This window comes from Hemitrygon akajei, chromosome 10, assembly GCF_048418815.1.
Source record: "Hemitrygon akajei chromosome 10, sHemAka1.3, whole genome shotgun sequence".
Lineage (NCBI taxonomy): Eukaryota > Metazoa > Chordata > Chondrichthyes > Myliobatiformes > Dasyatidae > Hemitrygon > Hemitrygon akajei.
In genome coordinates this window covers 71,604,626-71,630,437 of record NC_133133.1, presented here as the reverse complement: position 1 = coordinate 71,630,437, position 25,812 = coordinate 71,604,626, and the positions used below count along the sequence as shown (strand labels likewise).

The following is a 25,812-nucleotide window of genomic DNA, read 5'->3' as shown; positions in this document are numbered from 1 at the left end:
ATTAGCTTTTTTCTTAATAAATGCAGTGCAAGAGATAATTTGTCCTCTGATATATGCCTTAAAGGCGTCCCAAATGATAAGACTAGAAGTCTCTTCCAACACATTTTCTTCAAAAACAAGTAATTTGATTCTTCAGAAATTTTTAGAAGTCCTCATCAGATAATAGAGTTGAATTGAAATGCCAGAATCTGTTCATACGAGTGAAACCAGGAAGATTTAAAGATAGAAATACAGGAGAGTGGTCAGACACAGCTATTTCTTTATATTTAATGGATCGAACTAATGGAATCATTTGACTATCAATAAAAAAAAAATCAATCCTAGTATAGGAATGATGGACATGAAAGAAGAATGAATACTCCCTTTCTGCTGGGTGAAGAAAACGCCAGACATCAACAATATCACATTTCGTTAAAAAAGATTGAATAAATAAAACTGATTTATTAGGTGTGGCTAATTTAAGAGAAGAACAATCTAATACTGGGTCTAGACAACAATTAAAATCTCTTCCTATCACTAAAGAATAAAAACTCAAATCTGGCAAAAATGAAAAGATACACTCAAAAAATCCTGGGTCATCCACATCAGCAAATACAATTAATTTATTGTCTCATTTCCCTGACACCATGATAAATCACCCATTAGGGCCAGAGACAACTTTATGTTGAACAAATTGTATTATCTATAAAAATTGAGACCCCTCGAGATTTTGCTCTGAATGAAAAATGAAATTGTAGACCCCTCCACCTATTAAAAAGGCATGCATTATCACAGCTACGTACATGCGTTTCTTGTAGAAAAATAATGGGGACCCTTAACTTTTTAATATAAGCAAAGATCTTATTCCGTTTCACAGGATGATTTAACCCTTTCACATTAAAACTAAGTAAATTAATATTTCACTCCATTTTAAATTCTAATTAACAGAAGAGTTAAGAGATCTGAGCATAAATTATTAGAACCAAAAGACAGGCCATAAAGGTACTCAAACAGAAAATTTCGATGGTAGCCCAACCCAGTTTACAGGGAAAAAAAATGAAACCCCATCCCCCTCCCCAAGCCAAAAAAGCCAGCCAAAGGACAGCTGGCATGCTAACCCTAAAAACAACCCTCTCCATGGAAACCTGTTGGCAAAGCTCCAAAAACATCCATTTTTCAAAACGATTCTAAGACGTGTGGGGAAACAAAGGGAGGGCTTAAACGAATCTTATCATCTTCCCGTTGAAATCAATTGTTCCAACTCGACGGGTATGTCAGATTAAAAGCTCCTTAGTGTGAAATTCATGAAAATATAAAATCATCAAACTGGGACGCTCTCCTGCCTTCGGTTTAGGGTCCAGTGATCAATAGGCGCAGTCCAGCTTAGGTACGAACGGCAATAAATCAGGGAACAGCTGCTTCAAATGTACTTGCAAAGAACTCCGTGGAGTGGGCACCTTCAATTGATTCTTCAAGACCCAGAATGTACAGATTGTTCCCTCTGCTTCTGCTTTCCAGGTTGGTAATGTTCTTTGTTCATTTTTCATTAGATAATGATAATTTTTTGCAAAGCTTACTCATGTCTTTTAAGTCGGCTTCCAGTAATGACAAAGCTTCTTTATTCTCTTTAATTTGCTTTTCATGTTCAAAAAAAGTTTGTTCAATATCATCCAACTTAACATTAAGATGTTGAAATTCCTCAGAGAGTTCTGTCCTTTGCTTTTTGAGGAACTCTCCAATTGATTCCATAGTAGTTGGAGAGTCTTTTTCTTTTGCAGAGGCTTTTATCTTTCTCAGAGACATATTAGAGCAATACTAAGATTTATAATAAGGTTTCAAAAACTGGTAGAAAATAAAAAGATAAGGTAGGAGCAAAATTTTAAAGATGTTACCCCATCAGCTGCCAGCAGGGCTCTCCCAATTTTTTATCCATTAAATGAACAAAACAGCAGGAAGGTAGGTGTCAACTGAGACAAAAGCGGGCCAGATGAGAATGCTGCTTGTGTTCCAAAAAGCCACAAACACAAGGATTGAGGAGAGTTGCAGCCTGTATAAGTGGGGTGCCTAAAATGCAGCAATCTGTTGTTAGACTAAATGAAATGTCATCGTTGAAGTGCTCAGATTTAGTCTGGGAAGTGAAATTGCATATAGCATTACAGTAGTATAGTTGAAAGACAGAAGTACATTTTTACCTTAAAATAAGTTAGGCTTGGCTTGAGGAACAGCACAAACTAAGCTAGAAGGCCCCCATAAGGAATGTGGTAATTTAAGATTAGGAGTCTGTTGTTAGGTATCACCAAGCCACAAAGGCTTTAACAATACATTTAGCACAAGGTCATCAGCATCGGTAATGCACAAAGTCATGCAGGCAAGGTGATGTCAGAAGCAGTTACTTCTTGCCTTAGGCTGAATAAAAAGAGATATGAAAATGTCTAATACACTTTGTATAAAGTGACATTTTTGGTGACATTTGGAGACCAGAGTGCAATGAGGCCTCCTCTCCAAGTAGAGATATAAAATAAATAATAAGAGCAAACATGAGGAAATCTGCAGATGCTGGAAATTCAAACAACACACACAAAATGCTGGTAGAACACAGCAGGCCAGGCAGCATCTATAGGGAGAAGCGCTGCCGATGTTTCGGGCCGAGACCCTTCGTCAGGACTAACTGAAAGGAAAGATAGTAAGAGATTTGAAAGTAGTGGGGGGAGGGGGAAATGCAAAATGATAGGAGAAGACCGGAGGGGTGGGATGAAGCTAAGAGCTGGAAAGGTGATTGGCAAAAGTGATACAGAGCAGGAGAAGGGAAAGGATCATGGGACGGGAAGCCTCAGGAGAAAGAAAGGAGGGGAGGGGAGCACCAGAGGGAGAAGGAGAACAGGCAAACAACTAAATATGTCAGGGATGGGGTAAGAAGGGGAGGAGGGGCATTAACAGAAGTTAGAGAAGTCAATGTTCATGCCATCAGGTTGGAGGCTACCCAGCCGGTATATAAGGTGTTGTTCCTCCAACCTGAGTTTGGATTCATTTTGACAATAGAGGAGGCCATGGATAGACATATCAGAATGGGAATGGGATGTGGAATTAAAATGTGTGGCCATTGGGAGATCCTGCTTTTTCTGGCGAACCGAGCGTAGGTGTTCCGCGAAACGGTCTCCCAGTCTGCGTCGGGTCTCACCAATATATAAAAGGCCACACTGGGAGCACCAGACGCAGTATACCACACCAGCCGACTCACAGGTTAAGTGTCGCCTCACTGGAAGGACTGTCTGGGGCCTCCGAATGGTGGTGAGGGAGGAAGTGTAAGGGCAGGTGTAGCACTTGTTCCGTTTACAAGGATAAGTGCCAGGAGGAAGATCGGTGGGAAGGGATGTGGGGGACGATATGGACAAGGGAGTCACGTAGGGAGCGATCCCTGCGAAAAGCAGAAGGAGGGAGGAGGGGAAAAAACATTTCCTTCACATCTACCAAACACATTTTTCCCTCCCCCCCTTCCCTTTCCCTGCTCTGTATCACTTTCGCCAATCACCTTTCCAGCTCTTAGCTTCATCCCACCCCCTCCAGAGTCTTCTCCTATCATTTTGCATTTCCCCCTCCCCCCACTACTTTTAAATCTCTTACTATCTTTCCTTTCGGTTAGTCCTGACAAAGGGTCTCGGCCCGAAACGTCGACAGCGCTTCTCCCTATAGATGCTGCCTGGCCTGCTGTGTTCCACCAGCATTTTGTGTGTGGTGTTGTTGTTTAAATAAATAACAAGTATGTTTTGCTTTGATGTAGGAATGATTCTCTTGCTTCAGTAAAGATTTTACTATTAGGGTGTGGAAGATGAAAGAGAGGAATCTATCCTGCAAAATGCAAAACAGTGGTTACACCAAAACTGTATCATAAATTTCTGGATACTGCAAAAAAGCAAGGATATGTTGGGCTCTTTTAGCTGTTTGTTGCCACTCTGGTGACCACAATAAAGCTATCCAAATACACCTCAAAAATCCTCCCTGTGGTTGCAACATGGAAGGAACAATGTATATGACCATTGGTGAAATATTAACAACCGCAAAATTTACGACGCACTAGATACAACAGCTTGTTAAAGTTACTGTTTTACTAACCTTTTAAAAATATGTAAGACACTTCTAAATACCATAAACACAAATTAAATGGCAATTGTTAAAACAGAAAGATTAAAGACTACTTTTTAAATTTAAAACCTTAAATCCTTTTAAAATTCTAACTTCTTGCCTCAGAAGATTACATTTCCCAGTTCTATTCAAATCAAGGGCAGAAAGTCGTTTAACCACAGGCCCAGTGCAGAATTTTAACGAGTGCACAAATGTCAAGTCTCCTATGTTAAACTCCATTAGTAATGTGATTCTGTGGTCTTGCCAAGAATTAATTGTTGACAATAAATTTGTATTCTTCATGACTGGACACACGTACAAAAATCCCGAAGTTACTGTCAGTTACAGTGCCTATAAAAATTATTCACAGCCCCACCCACCGGAGACTTTCATGTTTTATTGATATACAACATTGAATCAAAGTGGATTTAATTTGGGTTTTTTGACACTGATCAACAGAAAAGACTCTTTCATGTCAAAGTGAAAACAAATTTCTACAAATTGGTGTAAACTCATTACAATTATTAAACAAAAAATAATTGCAAAATACCTTACTTCCTTCATGTCAGTATTTAGTAGATGCACCTTTGGCAACAATTACAGCCTTGAGTCTGTGTGGAGAGGTCTCTATCAGCTTTGCACATCTGGACACTGCAAATTTTTCCCCATTCTTCTTTGCAAAAACTGTTCAAGCTCTGCCATATTGCATGCAGATTGTGAGTGAACTACCATTCTCAAGTCCAGCCACAATTTCTCAATTGGACTATGATCCAGACTCTGACTTGGCCACTCCGAGACATTAACTTCATTGATTTTAAGCCATTTCTGTGTAGCTTTTGATTTCTTCTTGGGGTCATTGTCTCACTGGAAAACAAATCTCCCAAGTCGCTGTTCTCTGGTAGACTGCAGCAGGTTTTTGCCCAGGATTTCCCCGCATTTTGATGCATTCATTTTACCCTCCACCTTCACAAGCCTTCCAGGGCCTGCCTGTGAATAAAGCACCCCCACTGCATAATGCAGTCACCAGCATGTTTCACGATAGAGATGCTGTGTTATCGATCATGTGCTGCGTTTGGCTTACGCCAAACATAACATTTCATTTGATTGCCAAAAAGGTCAGTGGTTTCATCAGACCATAGAACCTTCTTCCAGCCTACTTCAGTCTCCCACATGCCTTCTAACAAACTCTAGTTGAGATTTCATGCAAGTTTTTTTCAACAACAGCTTTCTCTTTGTCACTCTCCCATAAAACTGCGACTGTTAAAGCACCCAGGCAACAGTTGTTGTTTGTGCAGTCTCTCCCATCTTGGCCACTGAAGCTTGTAACTCCTCCAGTAGCTGTCATAGGTTTCTTGTTGGGCCTCCCTCTCTAGCTCCCTTCTTGCACAGTCACTCAGTTTTTGAGGACGGCCTGCTCTAGGCAGACTTACAGCTGTGCCTTATTCTTTTCGTTTCTTGACGATTGACTTAACTGTCCTCCAAGGGATATTCAGTGACTTGAAAATTTTCTTTTACCCACCTCCTGACTTGTGCGTTTCAACAAACCTATTTACGGAGTTGCTTGTAGTGCTCTTTTGTCTTCCTGGTGTATTCTTTGCAAGGATACTAACTCACCAGCAGTTGGACCTTCCGGATCCAGGTGTATTTTTACTACAATCAATTGAAACACCATAACTGCACACACATTTCCAAAAACAGATCTTCACTGAACTAATTATGTGACTTTTAAAACCAATTAGCTGCAGCAGTGATAATCTGGTGCATTAGATTAAAGGGGGTGAAAACTTATGCAATCAATTATTTTGTTTATATTTGTAATTAATTTAGATCACTTTGTAGAGATCCATTTTCATTTTGACACAGGTCTATTTCTGTTGATCAATGTTCAAAGAAAATCAAGAAGATATGAAAAAACAATAAAACATGAAAACTTCTGGGATGTTGGGGAAAGGGTAAATACTTTTTATAGGCACTGTATGTAATCACAGCAGCATATTTTGGACTGGATTTTAAGGACTGAATTTCCCTACAAAGTCCAGACCAAATGGGGCATTTAGCTTCAACCACATAACTACATTCCAGCTTCTTCTGAGGGAGGTAAAGTGGAGGGGCAGTGTAAGTTGCACTACTGATGGACAATATCAGAGTTGCACTCAGAATGGACATTCCAGAGGGCCCTTCTGCTGAGTCTATAGGGAAGAACTAATAAACAAGAATATTGCAATCACTCTGATGGGATTTTACTACAGAACCCCCCAATAGTCACTGGGATGTCAAGGAATAGATATGCAGGCAGATTATGGAAAGGTGTAAAAACAAAAGGGTTGCTGTCATGGAAGTCAATTTTGCTACTATAAATTAGAACCTTCTTAGTGCAAGAGGTTTAGATGAGGTAGAACTTGTTAAATTCAAAAGGCCAAGAAGGCTTTTTAAATCAATTTGTGTAGATAATCCAACAAGGCAAGGGGCTGTACTAGACCTGGTACTGGGTAATGAGCCTGGGCAGGTGACTGTGGTAAACAGTTATGGAATGCAGCCTCTTAAGTTTTGACATAGCTAAAGATAAGAATAAGTATGGACCTTGTGGGAGAGTTTTAAATTGGAGTGGGGGAATTATAAATTTAAACAGTAACTAGGGAGAGTTAATTGGGAACAGATGTTTTTGGGCAAATCCATATCCAATATCTGGAGGTGGTTTAAAGACCAACTGCACAGAATACATGACAGGTATGTTCCAGTCAGAAGGAAGGGCAGTGATGGCAAGGGGAGAAGGGATTAATTTTGTTGGCCATTTGAATATTACTATAATTGGTTCAGAACAATACTGTGGGCTGAAGGGCCCATTTCTGCACTGTAGTGTTCAATGTTCTTACAAGCCCTTGAATTACTCTTCAACACAAGTCTTCTTTTCACCAGTTAGCAGGAATTACTGCTTACTATTATATTTATGATTACCCTGATTAACTGAAAAAAGTGGCAATTTCTGGTCATGGCAAAAGACCCTGTTTTTGTGCTATTTTTCTAAGTCCATACAGACAGATGTTAATTACATAATAACATTTCATCGTCCCCAATTACATACTAAAGGTCAAATAACATTGAACTAACCCACCAACCCACATTTCTTTTGATGTGGGGTAAAATTGAAATGTAGGAAATCTACATGGTTCTGGGGAAAACTTACCTACTCCACACAGACAGCACTGTAGGTCAGGTTACTGTGGCTTTGGGGCAGCAACTCTTCCAGCTGAGAAGCTGGCTTCATCATTCTAAGTTCCAATCAGTGTAGGGTCAATCTGTTCAATTTCTGCTCACACTTCAACACCTTCATTCCAAAAATCAGCCTGTTCTGATTCCTATACAAGCATATTGTTCCCAAAATATGGAGACCAAAACTATTTGTGATGCTCCTGCAGTACCCCTTAAAGTTGCACCAAAACATACTTTTTTATAATCCCCACCCCTTGCAATAAAGAGCAGTATTCCATTAACTGCCTTGATTAATCATGGTATTACAGATTTATCCTTTTTGTACCCAAAACCCCAATTTGCTTTTATGACAATGATTTATAGTCTCAGTCCTTTTAAGTAATGATTTGCTTTATCATGCCAAAATAGATAACTTATTTTTCCTCACATTATGCTGTATTTGTAAGTTTCTTACCCAGTCAATTAATCTACTTTACCCCTTTGTATCCTCTTCAGTACCTGTCATCTAGCAGGATTTTTAAATTAACAGCAAATTTAACTACAGTCCACTCTGCCTTAATTATTAATCCAAATTGTTAAATCACTGATTCATGTGGCATACCCATTAATTACAGAATAAAAAACAGAAAATGGTCCATAGATTAAGACAAATGCATCCACCATTTCTCTGGCTACTTTCTGAAAGTGATGCAAACAGAGTCAGGAGACATCTACTTTTAGATCTATTTGCTTGCCAATATAGCCTTCAACTCCATCCCTTTCTATACCCTCTTAATTATCTATTTAATCACTAGGATGTAACTTTTGTGTCGAGAGCCAAGATTTATTCAAAATAATTTGAAACGTACTATTTCCAAATTTCCCACTATTAATTTCCCAGTTTCATCTTTAATAATGTTTACTTTAGCCATTCTTTTCTCTTTTATATAACTGTAGAAATTTTTAATTTTTAATATTAATTGTTATCTTACTCTTATGATACTATCTCTCTTTTTATAAATTTAAAAAATCCTTTACAGGCTTCCAAAATTAAGACCAACAGTTCTAACCAAGTCTCAGGATATCACTCAATTAACTCTCAATTAGTTTTTCTAATTTTAGGACCTTCACCACAATGGTCAAGATTTCAGAATGAGGAATCTTTCCAGCACTTCCCACAGCTCCCCACATGAAGTTCAAAATTCAAAGTCAATGTATAATCCAGTTATATAAATGTTACCATATACAACCATGAGATTAATTTTCTTGCAAGTATTCACTCAATGAAGGATCTACTTAATGCAAGTTTGTATATCGTTCCCCACTGAAATAGGTGATTGAGAATCATGCAGTAAAATTCTGGGTTTTTTTCTATATAAACCCACAGTCCCTGAAGCTGTAATTACTAGTTGTCTGGTTAGATCAAACGTCCTTATCCTTAAAACAATGTAACATTCAAATACATATTACGTAACCATAATCAATTTACCCACAGGAACGGATGCAACCAAGCAAATACAGACTTACCAATTCCATTAAATCTTTAAGCTTTCCAATTTCCTCTGGTAAGGAAACTAGCTTATTGTTACTCACAACTAAAACTTTAAGTGGAAGATTAAACAGATATTTTGGCAATGTTGATAGAAGATTTCGACTAGAAGACAAAGTAGAGTTCAAAGTCAAGCAGCCGTAACAGTACTTTAAAACAACAAAAAAGACAAAAAATGGATGATAGCCCATGAATGCAGGTCATGCAAGTATTCTGTTCCTGAAAACTGTCCAGAGGACCATTTTCCTGCAAGTCAGAAATGAATGCCCCAAAACCAAGATTAAAAACTCATTGCTCAAAATAGTCCGAGTTTCCCCCATTCCTGAAGTACCAGTTTGCTTTCTTTCAGTAGGCATTGCACTATCATCCATTTGGTATAGCTATTGATATTGCATCACTTTAAGCAAATTATCTCATTATGCTTTAAACTAACAAAATATTTATAGGAGAATTTGTGTAAAGTCAGATTTCATTAAAAAATTCAGGAACTGGTAACCACTCCATTGCTTTAATAAGTAAACACTCAACACAATACAGGAATACTCATATGAAAATGGGAAATTTAACAAAGTCAGAATGATATTTTGTCTGGTACATTAGAGTGGTAGAATTTGGAGGGGGGGGGAGTTGAGAATGTCAAGAGAATAAAAATGGAATTTCATTAAAATAGTGTAAATGAGTGATTTGCAGATTCAGTAAGCCACAGAGCCTCTTGAATCCCATATCTCTTTATGATTCAATATAGGATTGAATTTACCCTGCACATAAATATTATATAGGTTCTCAACAATCATACTAAAATTTACAGATGTAAAATGTTTCACAGATCCACAATTAAAGGGCAATGCAATATGTATAATTCATTCAAATATGGGTCCCTAAAGGGATTCAGCAGGTTAATGCTGCCTCACTGTTTTTCTTGATTGGAGAATTAACAATTAGGAGCCACCTATATGAAACAGAGTCAGTCAATATTATGGTGACAACCATGGTAGATATTGTTGGTCTACTAAATAGCAATCAACTTAAGCTTAGTTTTGTTGAAGCAATATTTTAAATCAGGACATAATGAACATTTTGTCAATTGTGCAATAAGATCTTGAGTCCATTAAACTTATTTCAGCTTAACACAACAAACTGTAGCAGTTACCACAATGCAACATTCCTTATGTAAAAAAAATCAGCCTAACTATTCTTACTGGGAGCTCACAATTGGTTTTGTCGCAAGCACTACAACTTCTCAGCATCTGTTTGAATGCAAAGAAAAATACATTTTCTACTTCACTGTCAAACCATTAGAAGATAATATTTTGCAAATAAATTCCAACAGAATCATTCTGCAGATTCCACAATCCCTTAATCAAAAAACTGTACTGACAGAACTGAAATTGATCTCTCAAATGGGAAGCGATACGAGAGAAATGTGATTTGAATGTTCCTTTCTCAACAAGTTAACAATTGCCTTCAGTCTCCCAAATAGCTTCAATTTCAGAAGTTTGATTAGATACGAGAGGCAATGTCTTCTTTTTGGTGTCTCCTTTGCTTTCACTGCGAAGCTCAGTTCCATCACAAGCACAATGCTCTCCATTATGGAGGACATCTTCAAGAGGATGTGCCTCAAGAGGGCTGCCTCATTAAAGACCCTCATTATCCAGAACATGCCCTCTTTGTATAACTATCATTAGGAAGGAGGCACAGGAGCCTGAAGTCTTGCACACAACATTTTGAGAATAACTTCTTCCCCTCCACCATTAGAATTCTGAATGGTTTATAACACTAGACCGCTATTCTTCTATTTATTTTGTAACTTAATTTTTATGTTTTGTATAGGACTGCTGCACAAAACAACAATTTTCACAACATACATTAATGATAATAAGCCCGATTTGGATTTTGAGAAAAAGGATAGCGAAGCTCTCAAAATGAAAATAAAAACAACCAATGCATCCAGTATTCACCCTGACCAAACTTTTCCTCATTAATAAAATAAATTAATGTTATTCCAGGAGTTAATGGAACATCACCAGAGTAATTACAAGTCAAACACCTATTCCAGGACAAGAGCTCAATTTAGACCTGCACAAAGATACAAAAGAAATGCTGCTTGTAAGAGGCACTCTCCTTTGGATGGCACTACTAACTGAAGTCTACTCACGTGGATGAGAAACTAATCTGTTTACACCTGCAATCTGAGAAAAGTTCTTTAAATTAAGCCTCTTTGTCAAGTAAATACCTATTTTCTTATAGCAACAAAAACTAAAAAGTCTTAAAAGCAAAATAATCTTAAAAATACCATATCTTTCCCTTAGTAAAATCACAAACTAAGGGATTACAAACTCTGACATAACAGGAAAGGATTATCATCCAGATTAACCCTTGTAAATTTTAGAATTTAACTATTGCTCATGATAAAACCAATTACTTACCTAATATTTAGAAAAGTTAGCATTTGCAGATTAACAACTGTTTCTGGAATGCACTTAATGCAATTGTGATACAAATGTAATGTCTCCAGTGGTGCGAACAAACAAACCTCTTGTGGAATTTCAATAAATCTGTTCTTTGAGAGATCTGAAAAAAAAAAGAATGGTGACTCAGTTATATGCAATTGCATGATTTAGATTACAAGAATAATTAAGACACAGGAGACTGCAGATGTTGGAAATTTGGTTCAATACATATTAAGTAATCTTGAGGGTCAGGTAGCAACTATGGAGAGAAATGAACAGTTGACATTTCAAATGCCAATGCCCTTTATCAGAGCAAGAAAGGATGGGGACAGAAGCAAGAATCAGAGTGGATGAGGAGCAACAGTTAGTCTGTGATAGGGGGAAACACAGGTGTTTAGGGGAGAGAAGGAGAAATAATATGAGAAGTAAGGAGTTGACAGGTGGGAAGGGTAAATGGCTGAAGGAATCTGATAGGAAAGGACCATAGAACATGTAATGTGGGAAGGTGAGGGGGAACAAGAGGGAGGAAGATAAAGGTGATGGGCATAAATTCAAGCAATTCTGTAGATGCTGGAAATCATGAGCAACACACACGTGCTGGAGGAAATCAACAGGTCAGACAGCAACTATGAGGGGACGTCAAGTGATGACGTAGGGCCGAGACGTGGAAATCCAGCTCTCCCGTAAAAACCAGTAAAATAATGTTTAAGTGAAGAAAAGTTAGTAAATATTTTTTTAAAATTACTTATAAACTACTCAGGATTGTCTTAAAATATGTCTCCTAAACAGAAGCATAAGAAAACTACGACTTTGAAGACAACACAAGTTGGAAAAGAATCAAGGCCGGCCACCATCAAAGAGCCTCGGGCTCAAGTGCATTTTACCTCCGGCGATACAGAACAGGAAATTGCGGCAACATCAACCGTCTCCAAAAAAAAAGAGCAACAGGAATTGCGCATGCGTGAAGGAAGGGGCATGCGCAAACACGAGCAACCCGAACTACAAATTCCAGCTATGATCGGAACTGAAAGTGAAAGTGAATATGAGGTGGAATCAGATTCTCTGGATAAATCAGACGAAGATGAAGAGACAAATAAAGAAGAGCAACAGGAGGAGGTTGGAGGTAAATATTGGAGACATAAAAAAATCTTTAGTGCAAATAATGCATGAATTAAAAGCATTAAAAGTAATAAAAAAAAATTAAAAATTTGAAGATTATGTTTGATAAAATGATGAAAAGGCAGGACAAAATGGACAAGAAAATTCAAAACTTGGAAGAAACAATGGTAGACACCATTGATAGAGTGAATAAAATGGAAGATAATATTTCTGCCTGGACATCAGAAAAAAAACGGTTGTTGGAAAAAGTGGATGTACTTGAAAATTTTAGCAGATGAAATAATATTAAGATTGTTGGACTTAAAGAAGGTATAGAGGGAGAGGATCTAATAAATTTTTTTCAATAATAGATTCCGGAAATTTTGGAAATGGAAGAAGGAACCCAGATAATTGAAATTGAAAGGGCTCACAGAGCCTTAAGATCAAGGCCTCAAGTTGATCAAAACCCACAATCAATCTTGATAAAATGCTTAAGATATCAAGATAAAAAGATCCTGAAGGCGGCTGCCCAACGTGACAGAAAGAGAAACGGGCCACTGATGATCGAAGGGAAAACAGTTCTTTTCTATCCTGATATAAGTTATGACCTTTTGAAGAGAAAGAAGGAATTTAACCTAGCGAAAAAAGTTTTATGGGAAAAAGGGTTATAAATTTATATTGCACCACCCGGCAACCCTGATAATTTTTTTGGATGACGGAAAAGGAAGATCTTTTACTGATTATCGGGATGTGGAAGAATTTGCACAAGAAGTCCTAAATATTCGCTAACCACAGCCAAAGATTTAAAAGTGAAATGGATTAAAGATGAAGACAGGGACAGTGAATGGAGTTGATGGATGTTTAAGGACAGAATAATATTTAAATATATTCTTAATTATATGATATGGGGGAGAAAGGTAAAAATTTGAGAAATATTCATAGAGAGTAGTGATATTATTTTTTCTTCTCTTGTATATACTTTTTTATGTTACGGGGGAGCTAGGGGAACTTCGGATCGATTGCTATGGGATTCACATGTGTAATCATGGCAATTGCCATGACCCGTACAACGGAGGGGGGGTAATGTTGTGTTTATTTTTATTCACAACATTAGTAGGGGGGTATTTTGTTATTTTTTTCTTTATAATCTATTTCTCTTTAATCTTTCTTTCTTTGCCTGGACAATCGGGGGGGGGGGGGGGGGGGGGAAAGAGAGACACATAGCAACACGGAGAATTTTAAAAAGATTCCCCAAGGTACTACGAAAGTTGAAAAGTTAGGTATTGCTATAGACTGGAGTAACCCTGTTAAAAATAATGACTAATTTACTGAATTTTTTAAGTTTTAATGTTAATGGGCTTAATGGACCAGTGAAAAGAAAAAGAATTTTAACATACATTAAGAAAATGAAAATAGATATAGCTTTTTTTTTTACAAGAAACACACTTAACAGAAATAGAACATCAGAAATTAAAGAGAGATTGGGTCAGAAATGTTATTGCAGCTTCATTTAATTCAAAGGCGAGGGGAGTTGCAATTTTGGTTAATAAAACTTTACCAATTAAAATACAAAATGTATTAATTGATTCTGCGGGGAGATATGTAATTATACATTGTCAATTTTTTTCAAAACTATGGACTCTTATGAATATTTATGCACCAAATGAAAATAATATAAAATTTATACAAGAGGCCTTTTTGAATTTGGCTGACGCACATGACAAAATATTAATGTGGAGATTTTAATTTTTGTCTAGACCCAGTTTTAGATAGATCAACAAAGGTTGTTACAAAATCAAAAGTAGCAAAATTAACTTTATCATTGATGAAAGATTTAAATTTGATTGATATATGGAGAAGAATTATTCCAAAAGAAAGAGATTACTCATTTTATTCAAATAGACATAAAACTTGTTCAAGGATAGATTTTTTCCTATTATCAACGAATATTCAAGACAGAGTGAAAAATATGGAACATAAAGCAAGAATATTGTCAGATCATTTCCCCTTGACAATGACAATGATAATGATGGATAAAGAGGAATCGATTTACAGTTGGAGATTTAATTCAATATTATTAAAACGTCAAGATTTTTGTGATTTCATGAAAAAGCAGATTTTTTTTAGATACAAATTTACATTGTTGATGATAAATTTATAGTATGGGAAGCAATGAAGGCATATTTGAGAGGCCAGATAATAAGTCATACTTCTAAAATTAAGAAGGAATATATGGTAGAAATAGATCAATTGGAAAAAGAGATTACAAAATTAGAAAAAGAATCTCAAAGATATATGACAGAAGAGAAACAAAGACAACTTGTTAACAAGAAGTTACAATATAATACACTTCAGACATATTAACAGAAAAAGCAATTATGAGAACTAAACAGAGATATTATGAACTAGGTGAAAGATCACACAAAATTCTTGCTTGGCAGTTAAAAACAGACCAGATTTCCAAAACGATAAATGCAATTAGAACAAGTGTAAATAAAATTACTTATAAACATTTAGAAATTAATGAAACTTTTAAGAATTTTTATTCTGAATTGTATCAATCAGAATCACAAAATGATAATGTCAAGATAGAAAGGTTTTTATCACAAATAACTCTTCCAAAATTGAATTTGGAAGAACAGAAGGGATTAGATATGCCTTTTACATTAAAAGAGGTTGAAGAAGCTTTAGGATCACTTCAGAGTAATAAATCCCCAGGAGAGGATGGTTTTCCGCCCGAATTTTATAAAAAATTTAAAGATTTACTAATTACTCCTTTTATGGAGTTAATATACCAAGCGGAAAGAATGCATAAACTTCCAGAATCTTTTTCGACAGCTATTTTAATAGTATTGCAAAAAAAAGATAGAGATCTTTTAACGCCAACATCAATTTCTTTGTTGAATACCGACTATAAAATAATGGCAAAAATTTTATCTAATAGATTATCTAAATACTTACCAAAAATAGTACATATGGATCAAACAGGATTTATCAAAAATAGACAATCGGCAGATAATGTAACTCGGTTACTTAGCATAATTCATTTGGCACAAAAGAGGGAGGAAATGAGTGTGACAGTTGCCTTAGATGCAGAAAAGGTATTTGATAGATTGGAATGGGATTTTTTTATTTAAGGTATTAGAAAAATATGGATTAAGAGTATCTTTTATAAAATGGATTAAAACCTTAAATACTAATCCCAAAGCTAAAGTAGTGACAAATGGTCAAATTTCAACATCATTTCAGTTAACAAGGTCAACTAGTCAAGGTTGTCCATTATCACCTGCTTTATTTGTGTTGGCGATAGAACCATTAGCTGAATTAATTAGAACGGACCCAGATATTATGGGTTTCAGAGTTAACCAGGAGGAATATAAGATTAGTTTATTTGCTGACGATGTTTTGCTTTATTTAACAAACCCATTGTATTCGCTGCGTAAATTATCTTCTAGATTGGAAGAATATGGGAAAATATCAGGCTACAAAATAAATTGGGATAAAAGTGAAATTCTAACCCTTACTAAAGGAGATTATAGTCAATGTCGACTAATAACTCAACTTAGATGGCCGATAAGTGGTATAAAATATTTAGGTATAAGAGTTGATAATGATATAAAGAATTTATATAAATTAAATTATTTACCATTATTGAAAAAAATTCAAGAAGGACTTAATAAATGGATTATATTACCAATAACATTAGCAGGCAGAGTAAATGCTGTAAAAATGAATATATTCCCTAGATTACAATATTTATTCCAAACACTACCAATACAATTACCGCAGCAGTTTTTTCAAGAGTTAAATAAATGTGTGAGGAAGTTCCTTTGGAAAGGCAAGATGTCAAGAATATCGTTGGAAAAATTAACATGGAAATTTGACCTAGGAGGGTTACAACTTCCAAACTTTAAGAATTATTATAAAACAAATCAACTTAGATGTATTGCATCTTTTTTTGATGAAGATAAACCGGCATGGATTAGAATAGAATTAGATAAAATAGGAGAAAATATACCAGAAGATTTTATATATAAGTGGGAATCTAAATGGATACGGGAAAAGAAAGTATCTCCTATATTAAAACATTTGATTGATTTATGGGATAAGATCAATGTTGATGATGAGATAAAGAAATCTTTATTAGCAAAGAGACCTTTAATTCAAAATAAACTTATTCCTTTTACAATGGATAACCAACTTTTATACAATTGGTTTCAAAAAGGGATTAGATATATAGGAGATTGTTTTGAAGGAGGTATATTAATGTCACTTGATCAATTAAAGAATAAATACAAAATATCAAACAACACTTTTTCGTTATTTCCAATTAAGAGCTTATTTAAGAGATAAATTGTGTCAAACAATGTTATTGCCAAAACCTAATGAAATAAAAACTTTAATTCAAAAAGGAAAAATTTTAAAAATTATTTCTTGTATGTATAGTTTGATTCAAAAACAGGCAATTAAACAACGAATTCATAAGTCAAGACAAAAATGGGAAAGTGATTTGAATATTAAAATTGAAGAAACAAGTTGGTCAAGACTATGTCTTGACAGTATGACAAATACAACAAATGTCTGGTTAAGATTCGTGCAATATAATTTTTTACATCAATTATATATTACACCACAAAAAATAAATTAAACCGAAATTTATCTGATCAATGTTTCCGATGTAATCAAGAAATTGGTACTTTTTTACACTTTACTTGGTCTTGTTTTTAAAATTCAACCTTTTTGGACAAATTTAAGAGTTTTATTGGAACAAATTATTGGAACACAACTTCCACATAATCCAACATTATTTTTACTAGGCAATATTGAAGGGATAAAACCGAAATCCAAACTGAATAAATATCAGAAAGAATTCATAAAAATTGCATTGGCAGTAGCCAAAAAGGGTATTGCAGTTACTTGGAAATCAGATTCATACTTATGTATAGATCGTTGGATGAATGAAATTTTCAGCTGCATTCCACTTGAAAAAATTACTTATAATTTAAGAGATAAATATGAAATATTTCTGAAAATTTGGCGCCCTTATTTACAAAAGATAGGATTAAATATATAGGTGCTCCAAAGATAGAATTATTGGTTATTTTGGGAAATAAATAAATATATATACTAAAACTATTATGAACTTCGTGGAGCATGTGGGGATCTTCTGCTATCCAGGCACTCTTTCTTTCTTTTTTCTTCTCTTTTTTTCTCTTTCTACAGGGATATGTTAGGGGGAGGGGTTAAGGGGAGGGGGGAAGAGTTGATCATTTTTTTTCCCTTTTGTAACTATTTGAAAATTCAATAAAAAAAATTATTAAAAAAAGACAGTAACCATGAAGAGGAATAAATAGTTGATGTTTTTGACTACCTCCAAGAGCACCAAAACCTTATTGTGTTTCGGAGGCTTGCATGTCTCAAAGACCTGAAGAGCTACATTGGGTTAAGTGAGGTCTTTATGCTTTGGCTCCTGGTAGGGTCACTTTTGCATTCAGATGGAGAAGCAGTGTTCATTGCTGTTTCCATTACAGTTTTGTTTTACCAGCCAGGGTTGATGGCCCTGAACTGAAATCCTGAGTTCAAGAGTTCAGTTCAAGGCCATCAACCCTGACAGGTAAAACAAAACTGTTACGGAAACAGCAATGAAGAATCCTTCTCCATCTGAGTGCGATGGCATTCCTGAGTCTCTACCCAGGACTTTCATGACCCTCCAAGCAGGGATTCCCAACCTGGGGCCAATGGACCCCTGGGTTAATGGCAGGGGTCCATGGCATAAAAAGGGTTGGGAATCCCTGCATTAAGGGAATGTAGTGAGGGTTGGATAGGGAAAGAGGTGTGGAAATGGTGCCACAAGGTTAAAGGAAAATGGGATGGGATGAGGCGGGAAAACAGCGGAGACACATTATCACATGTTCTGGAGCAATATATGCAATGTAAGGGACAAGTAGGGTAATCAGAGTGGAAGTGATACAGAACGTGTGATAGGAAATTCATTTTTCCGTGTAGCATAATTTTGATTATGGGCAATAAACACAGCAATACTGAAAATAATGCAAATAATTAGCATTTCAGCTGGGTAGTGTATTTTGGGGACCTAGGTGTGAGAAGGGAGGGACACGTGTTGCACCTTCTCCAACAGCACAAGCGAGAACCATAAAATCTGATATGGGTATGGCTGCAAAAGTGCTGATATGATTATGTTGAGTACAAAAGTGCTGCTATGCTTGGTCCATTTAAACTTTTGAACAATGGAGAAAAGCAAGGTAGTTAATAACAGAACTTCACAGATTAAAATAAAAAAATAAAAGTGAGCACATGTTAGAAACTTCTGGAGCAATGCAAGGGATAAGTATGGAAACCAGAATGAGTGTGATACAGAATATGTGAACAGGATGTTTTGCAAAATCTACAGTACCACAACGTCAGGTTGATAATACAAAAGAGAAGAGACTGTTCGCAGAAAATTCAGATGGGAAGTAAAAAAGGAAATAAAAAGTATGGTCAAAAATAGAACATAATTTTTTGATATGTGAATAGCAAATAGATGATGGAAGGAGAGACCAGGCAAGTCAGAGATCAAAATGATCCATTCATGCAGACAGACGGCATAGGCTTGGTACTAAATGTGAACTTGCATGAAAATAGATGCCAAGAGGACCTTGGAAGACATAATTGAGAACTGTAGAAAAGTGATCAAGCTTAAGCATCAACTCTCTCTGTGGACACTTTTTTAAAAATTTTGGATTGCTAGTATCTGCAGCATTTACTTTACGAATAGTAGATTTCACGAACAAGAGAAAATCTGTAGATACTGGAAATCCAAGCAACACACACAAAATTCTGGAGGAACACAGTTAAAAGACTTAAAAGTACTTAAAAAAAAAGTTTGCATTGGATTCATCCCAGATTGTTCGGCATGGAAAGAGCAGCAGTGGCAAAAATCATTGAAATATGTGAGGACAGGCCTTCCATAGATAATGGCCTGGGTCTGGTTCTGTTTTTATAGACACCTGTAAATAGACTTCTACCGCAAGTCACAAAAATCCCTTGATTTATTAACTACAGCTCCACAATATTATAATAAATGGCATTAAAGTACATGAGATTCTTAAGAAAAAAAACTATGTGGAGAGGAAATTAGTTCTGTCAGTCAAAGGAACAAACCCATGCGTATTAGCATTTAATAACATTAAGGGAGCTTATTCATTTGTACAATGTCTCCATAATTCAGGCATTTGCAACCCAGGAACAGAGATTGCACTCACGTTCTGGGAAAATGTGAATGTTATACACCCCACAGAGAAAAAAGTACAATAATAAACTACAGTGTGGAAAAATTTTATAAAATGACAAAAGTAACGATATTGGACAAGTATTAAAGGCCAACATGGATTCAAATGCAAAGTTGATTAATTGAAATTGAAATTTACGTATTTGATGGTGTAACCAGCTTTGGGGTTGTGGCGGGGTGTTGTTGTGCACTTGTAGTTTCATCTGCTAAATAGGCTTTATTTCAAAACAACTGGATAAAACCAATGACAGGAGCAAAGAAAAAGGGTACAGAAAATTTGTTAAATGTCAGGAAATAAATATTTGTTTTAAGATCCAATGGGAAGTGCACAACCCTCAGACATTGTCTGTAGCAAAAAAGGCCCTTGCAAAGATATTTGCATCACCTGCAGCCACTGGTGAAGTTTCTGGAAGGAGGCAAATATTGTGTCATTATTTAAGAAAGACATCAAAATCAAGCCAGTGAACTGCAAGCTATTGTCCTGAGGAAGGGTCTTGGCCCGAAACATAGACTATACTCTTTGCCATAGATGCTACCTGGCATGCCAAGTTCCTCCAGTATTTTGTGTGTGTTACAAACTATGGAGCTTGTTACTGGAGAGATTCTGATGGACAGGATCTATTAGCAGCTCGACGTACAAGCTCCAAGTAAGGACTGTCAGCATGGCTTTGTAGGTTAGTGTCTCACAAATCTGTTAGTTATTTGAAGAGACATCCAAGAACAATGATGAGGGCAGGGCAGTGGATGTTTTCTATATCAACGTCAGCAAGGCATTTGACAAGGTCCTACATGAAAGGCTGGATCTCATAGCCTCCAGAAACAGCTAGCTATGCAGATGCATAATTGGCAACACGAGTGAATCTGCAGATGCTGGAAACAAATAAAAAAAACACGAAATGCTGGCAGAACTCAGCAGGCCAGACAGCATCTATGGGAGGAGGTAGTGACGACGTTTCGGGCCGAAACCCTTCATCAGGAGTGAAGTAACATGGGATGGTCGAGGGGGGATAAGAAGTGGGGGGAGGGATAAAGTAGAGAGCTGGGAGGTGATAGGCTGGAGGAAAATGGGCTAGGGGGAAGGTGGAGAATTATGGGAAATAAAAGAGAAAGAAAGGTATGGCTGGGGGGGAGAGATTATAGTGAGGGGAGAAAAAGAGAGAGAAAGAGAACCAGACTAAAATAATAGATAGGGATGGGGGTAAGGGTGGGGGGCAGGGGTATCAACGGAGGTCAGTGAGTTGGATGTTCATGCCGGCAGGAAGGAGGCTACCTAGGCGGGAGATAAAGCATTGCTCCATCGACCTGTGTGTGGCCTCGTCTTATCTGTCCTCCTCTTTTCTTGCGTTATATTGACGACTGCTTCGGTGCTGCTTCCTGCACGCATGCTGAGCTCGTCGACTTCATTAACCTCGCCTCCAACTTTCACCCCGCCTTCAAATTCACCTGGTCTATTTCCGACACCTCACTCCCCTTTCTAGATCTTTCTGTTTCTATTTCTGGAGACACCCTATCCACCAACGTCTACTACAAACCTACTAACTCCCACAGCTACCTAGACTATTCCTCCTCCCACCCTGTCTCCTGCAAAAATGCTATCCCTTTCTCTCAATTCCTTGCCTCTGCCGCATCTGCTCTCAGGATGAGGCCTTTCATTCTAGGACAAAGGAGATGTCTTCCTTTTTTAAAGAAAGGGGCTTCCCTTCGTCCACTATCAACTCTGCCCTCCATCGCGTCTCCCGTATTTCACGCACCTCTGCCCTCACCCCATCCCCCCGCCAGCCCACCAGGGATAGAGTCCCCCTGGTCCTCACCTATCACCCTACCAGCCTACAGATCCAACGCATAATCGTCCGTAACTTCCGCCACCTCCTACACGTGATCCCACCACCAACCACATCTTCCCCTCCCCCCCACTCTCGGCTTTCCACAGGGATTGCTCCCTACGTGACTCTCTTGTCCATTCATCCCCCCATCCCTCCCCATGGACCTCCCTCCGGGCACTCATCCCTGCAAACGGAAGAAGTGCTACACTTGCCCCCACACTTCTTCCCTCACCACCATCCCAGGCCCCAGACAGTCCTTTCAGGTAAGGCACCACCTCACCTGCGAGTCAACTGGGGTGATATACTGTATCCGGTGCTCCCGATGTGACCATTTATACATTGGGGAGACCCGCCGCAGACTGGGAGACCGTTTCGCTGAACACCGGCGCTTGGTCCTCCAGCAGTGGCGGGATCTCCCTGTGGCCACATACTTCAATTCCACAGACCACTCCCACTCCAACATGTCTGTCCATGGCCTTCTCTACCGTCAAGATGAGGCCACACGCATAGTTTCCTTTACTCCACTGAAATACAGCTATGTTGGACTTTATTTTCTCCCTATTAAATTTCAAGTTGACCTCAATCATATTGTGATCACTGCCTAAGGATTCTTTTACCTTAAGCTTCCTAATCACCTCCCGGTATAGCTCCAGTATAGCTGAACCCCTCGTACATTCAATGACAAACTGCTCAAAAAAGCCATCTTGTTGACATTCAACAAACTCACTATCGAGATACATTATCAAACCAACCTGCATGTTGAAATCTCCCATGACTATCACAACATTGCCTTTTTGACATGTCTTTTCTATTTCCCATTGTAATCTGTGGTCCACATCTCAGCTACTGTATATAACTGTCATCAGAGTCATTTTACCCTTGCAGTTCCTAACTCAACCCACAAGGATTCAACATCTTCTGATCCCATGACACATCTTTCTACTGATTTGATGCCATTCTTTACCAGCAGACCCATGCCACCCCCCTTTGCCTACTTTTCTATCCCTCCGATACAACGTGTAACCTTGGACATTCAGCTCCCAACTACAACCATCCTTCAGCCACGATTCAATGATGGCCACAACATAGCTGACAATCTGTAATAGTGCTATGAGATCTTTCACCTTATTTCTTATACTTTGTGCATTGAGATATAATACTGGGTATTGCATTTGCTACCCTTTTTGATTCTGCATCCCTAAAACACAGATAATCACCCTGCTGGCTTCAATACTGTCCTATCATCTGCCTACCCTTCCCGACAGTCTGACTGCACGCTTTTTTTTAAAAAAAGCATCCATCCTGTCCTGAGTCCCTTCACTCTGGTTCCTATCGTTTGCCAAATTAGTTTAAACCTTCCCCAACAGCTCTAACAACCAGCTCATGAGAATATTGGTCTCCCTTGAGTTCAGGTGTAACCCATCACTTTTGTACAGCTCATACCTTGCCCAGGAGAGATCCCAATGATCCAAAACCTGAAGCTCTGCCTCCTGCACCATCTTCTCAGCCACGCATTGATCTCAAAATTATCCTGTTTCAACACTCAAGAGCACGTGGCACAGGCAGCAATCCAGAAGTTACTACCCTGGAGGTCCTGCTTCTCAGCTTTCTGCCTAGCTCTAAATTCTCTCTTCAAGACCTATTTTCTCTTCCTTCCTTTGGCACTGATACCAATATGTACCAAAACATATGGCTGCTCTCTCCACCCCCCCCCCCCCCACCCCTCCAAAAGACTGTGGAGACGATCCGGGACATCCCTGACCCTGGCACCTGGGAGGCAACAGACCATTCAGGTGTCCCATTCATGTCCACAGAATCTCCTGCCTGTTCCTCTGACTATTGAGTCTCCTATCACTACTGCTCCCCTCTTCTCCCTCTTTCCCATCTGCACCATAGACCCATGCCCAGTGCCAGTAACCTAGTATTTGTAGCATTCCCCTGGGAGATTATCCCCAAAATAGTATCCAAAACAGTATACTTATTATTGAGGGGAACGACCACAGGGTACTCTACATTATCTGCCTATTTTCAGTTCAATTTCTCCTGACAATCACCTAGCTATTTGCCACCTGCATGTTAGGGGTGACTACTTCCCTGTATCCCCTAACTCTCCCATACAAGTTGAAGGTCATCCAGCTGCTGCTCCACATCCCTAACACTGTTGTCAAGAAGCTGCAGCTGGATGCACTTCAGACAGGTGTAGATCCCTAGCATGTAGAACACACAACAGCCATTTACTACACTAGGTACAGTAAGAGAGGAAAAAAAGAGGAACATTAACAGAAATTTACCCAGAGCCAACGCCTCGAGCCAAAGCTTGACACTCCTACTATTACTACTGGCCTACTCCCAACAATGGCCGCCCTGCCTGTTCCTTCTGTACTTTTACGCAAGCATTACCAACCTGTGAGAAACCTCCTTGCTGCACTCTGCTCTTGCCACTGATTGGGCCACCAGAATATTAGTAAGAGTCCTGATATGGGAGGACGTCACGTGATGACGTAGGATTGAGACGTGGGATTCCAGCTCTCCCGTAAAAAGTAATAAAACAAAGTTTAAGTGAAGAAGAGTTCATTAATGCCTTCTAGAAACTACTTATAAACAACTCAGGATTATCTTTGGATATGTCTCCTAAACAGAAACAAAAGAGAACTACTGCTTTGAAGACAGCACGCGTCGGCGGGGAAGAAGGCCCGGCCGTCTTGGCGGAGCCTCGTACTCAAGTTACCGGTAGATCACCTCCCGGCGAAGTACATGCCCCCTCCGATGGTGCAGGGCAGGAAGCTGCGGCAATATTGACGGTCTCTAAGAAGAAACAACGAGAACGGCACATGCGTGAAGAAACGAGTATGCACAAACAGGTGCAAACAGAACTACAAGTTCCAACTGCGACTGGAAGTGAAAATGAAAGTGAATCGGAAATAGAATCAGATTCTCTGGAAAACACAGATGAAGAAACAGACGAAGAAGAAGAACAGGAGGAAATTAAAGGTGGAAAATTTTCCGGAGACGTAAGAGAAGTCCTGATACAAATAATGCATGAATTAAAAGTAATAAAAACAGATATTAGAAATGTGAAGATTACGCTTGATAACATGGTGGAAAAACAAAAGAAGATGAACAAGAAAGTTTAAAAGTTGGAAGAAAAAATGGGAGACAACACTGAAAGAATGGATAAGATGGAACATAATATTCTTGCCTGGACATCAGAAAGAAAACGGTTGTTGGAAAAAGTAGATGTGCTTGAAAATTTTAGAAGACGAAACAACATTAAAATTGTTGGTCTTAAAGAAGGTATGGAGGGAGAAGATTCAATAAAATTCTTTCAAAAATGGATTCCGGAAACGTTGGAAATGGAAGAGGGAAGTCAGCTAATTGAAATTGAAAGGGCTCACAGAGCTTTAAGACCAAAATCTCAACAAGGTCAAAATCCACGATCAATCTTGATAAAATGGTTAAGATATCAAGATAAAGAAAAGATCTTGAAGGCAGCTGCTCAGGGTGCCAGAAAGAGAAATAGGCCATTGATGATAGAAGGGAAAAGAGTCCTTTTTTATCCTGACATAAGTTACGACCCTTTGAAGAGGTGGAAGGAATTTAATTCAGTGAAAAAATCCTTATGGGAAAAGGGTTATAAATTTATATAGAGTTACCCAGCAACATTGATAATTTTTCTGGATGATGAAGAAAGAAGATTTTTTACTGATCATCAGAAAGCGGAGAAATTCGTACAAGAACTCCCTAATATTCACGAGATGCAGTAAAGAATTATAGAAATGAAATGGATCAAAGATGAAGATTGAGATAGGGATTGGATTTGATGGACATTTATGAGTAGAAGAACACAAATATACTTTAACTATATGATAGAAGGGGAACAAGAAAAAAGAAAATAATTGACATTAACTTTTTTTTCTTTTTCACTTGTATATATATATTTTTTCTCTTTTTTTTGCAGGGGAGCTGGAGGAGCTTCTGATCGATGGCTGTGGGATTCACATGCGCAATCATGGCGATTGCCATGACCCGTAAAACGGAGGGGGGTAATGTTGTGTTTCTTTTTATTCACAACATTAGTGGGGGGGTACTTTGTTTTTTTTCTCTATATCAATTATCTTTTTTCTATTTTTCTTTTTTTTGCCTGGATGATTGGGGAGAGACACATAGCAACATGGAGAATTTTAAAGAGATTCCCCAAGGTAGTATGAATGACTAATTTACTTAATTTTTAAAGTTTTAATGTTAATTGGCTTAATGGACCTGTGAAAAGAAAAAGAGTTTTAACATATATTAAGAAAATGAAAGGAGATATAG

At 37.8% G+C, this 25,812-nt stretch overlaps 1 protein-coding gene across 8 annotated transcripts in view; it reads right to left on the bottom strand.

Annotated features, from left to right (window-relative positions):
- Positions 1-25,812, bottom strand: part of LOC140734464 (leucine-rich repeat and calponin homology domain-containing protein 2-like) — a 225,786-nt gene that overhangs the window by 149,835 nt on the left and 50,139 nt on the right. For all 8 annotated transcript variants that reach the window (XM_073058441.1, XM_073058445.1, XM_073058442.1 and 5 more), the window contains exons 2-3: positions 11,263-11,407; positions 8,815-8,941 (exon numbers count right to left, since the gene is read on the bottom strand). In XM_073058441.1, the coding sequence (XP_072914542.1) occupies positions 8,815-8,941; positions 11,263-11,407 (272 nt within the window). The remainder of the gene's footprint in view (positions 1-8,814; positions 8,942-11,262; positions 11,408-25,812) is intronic.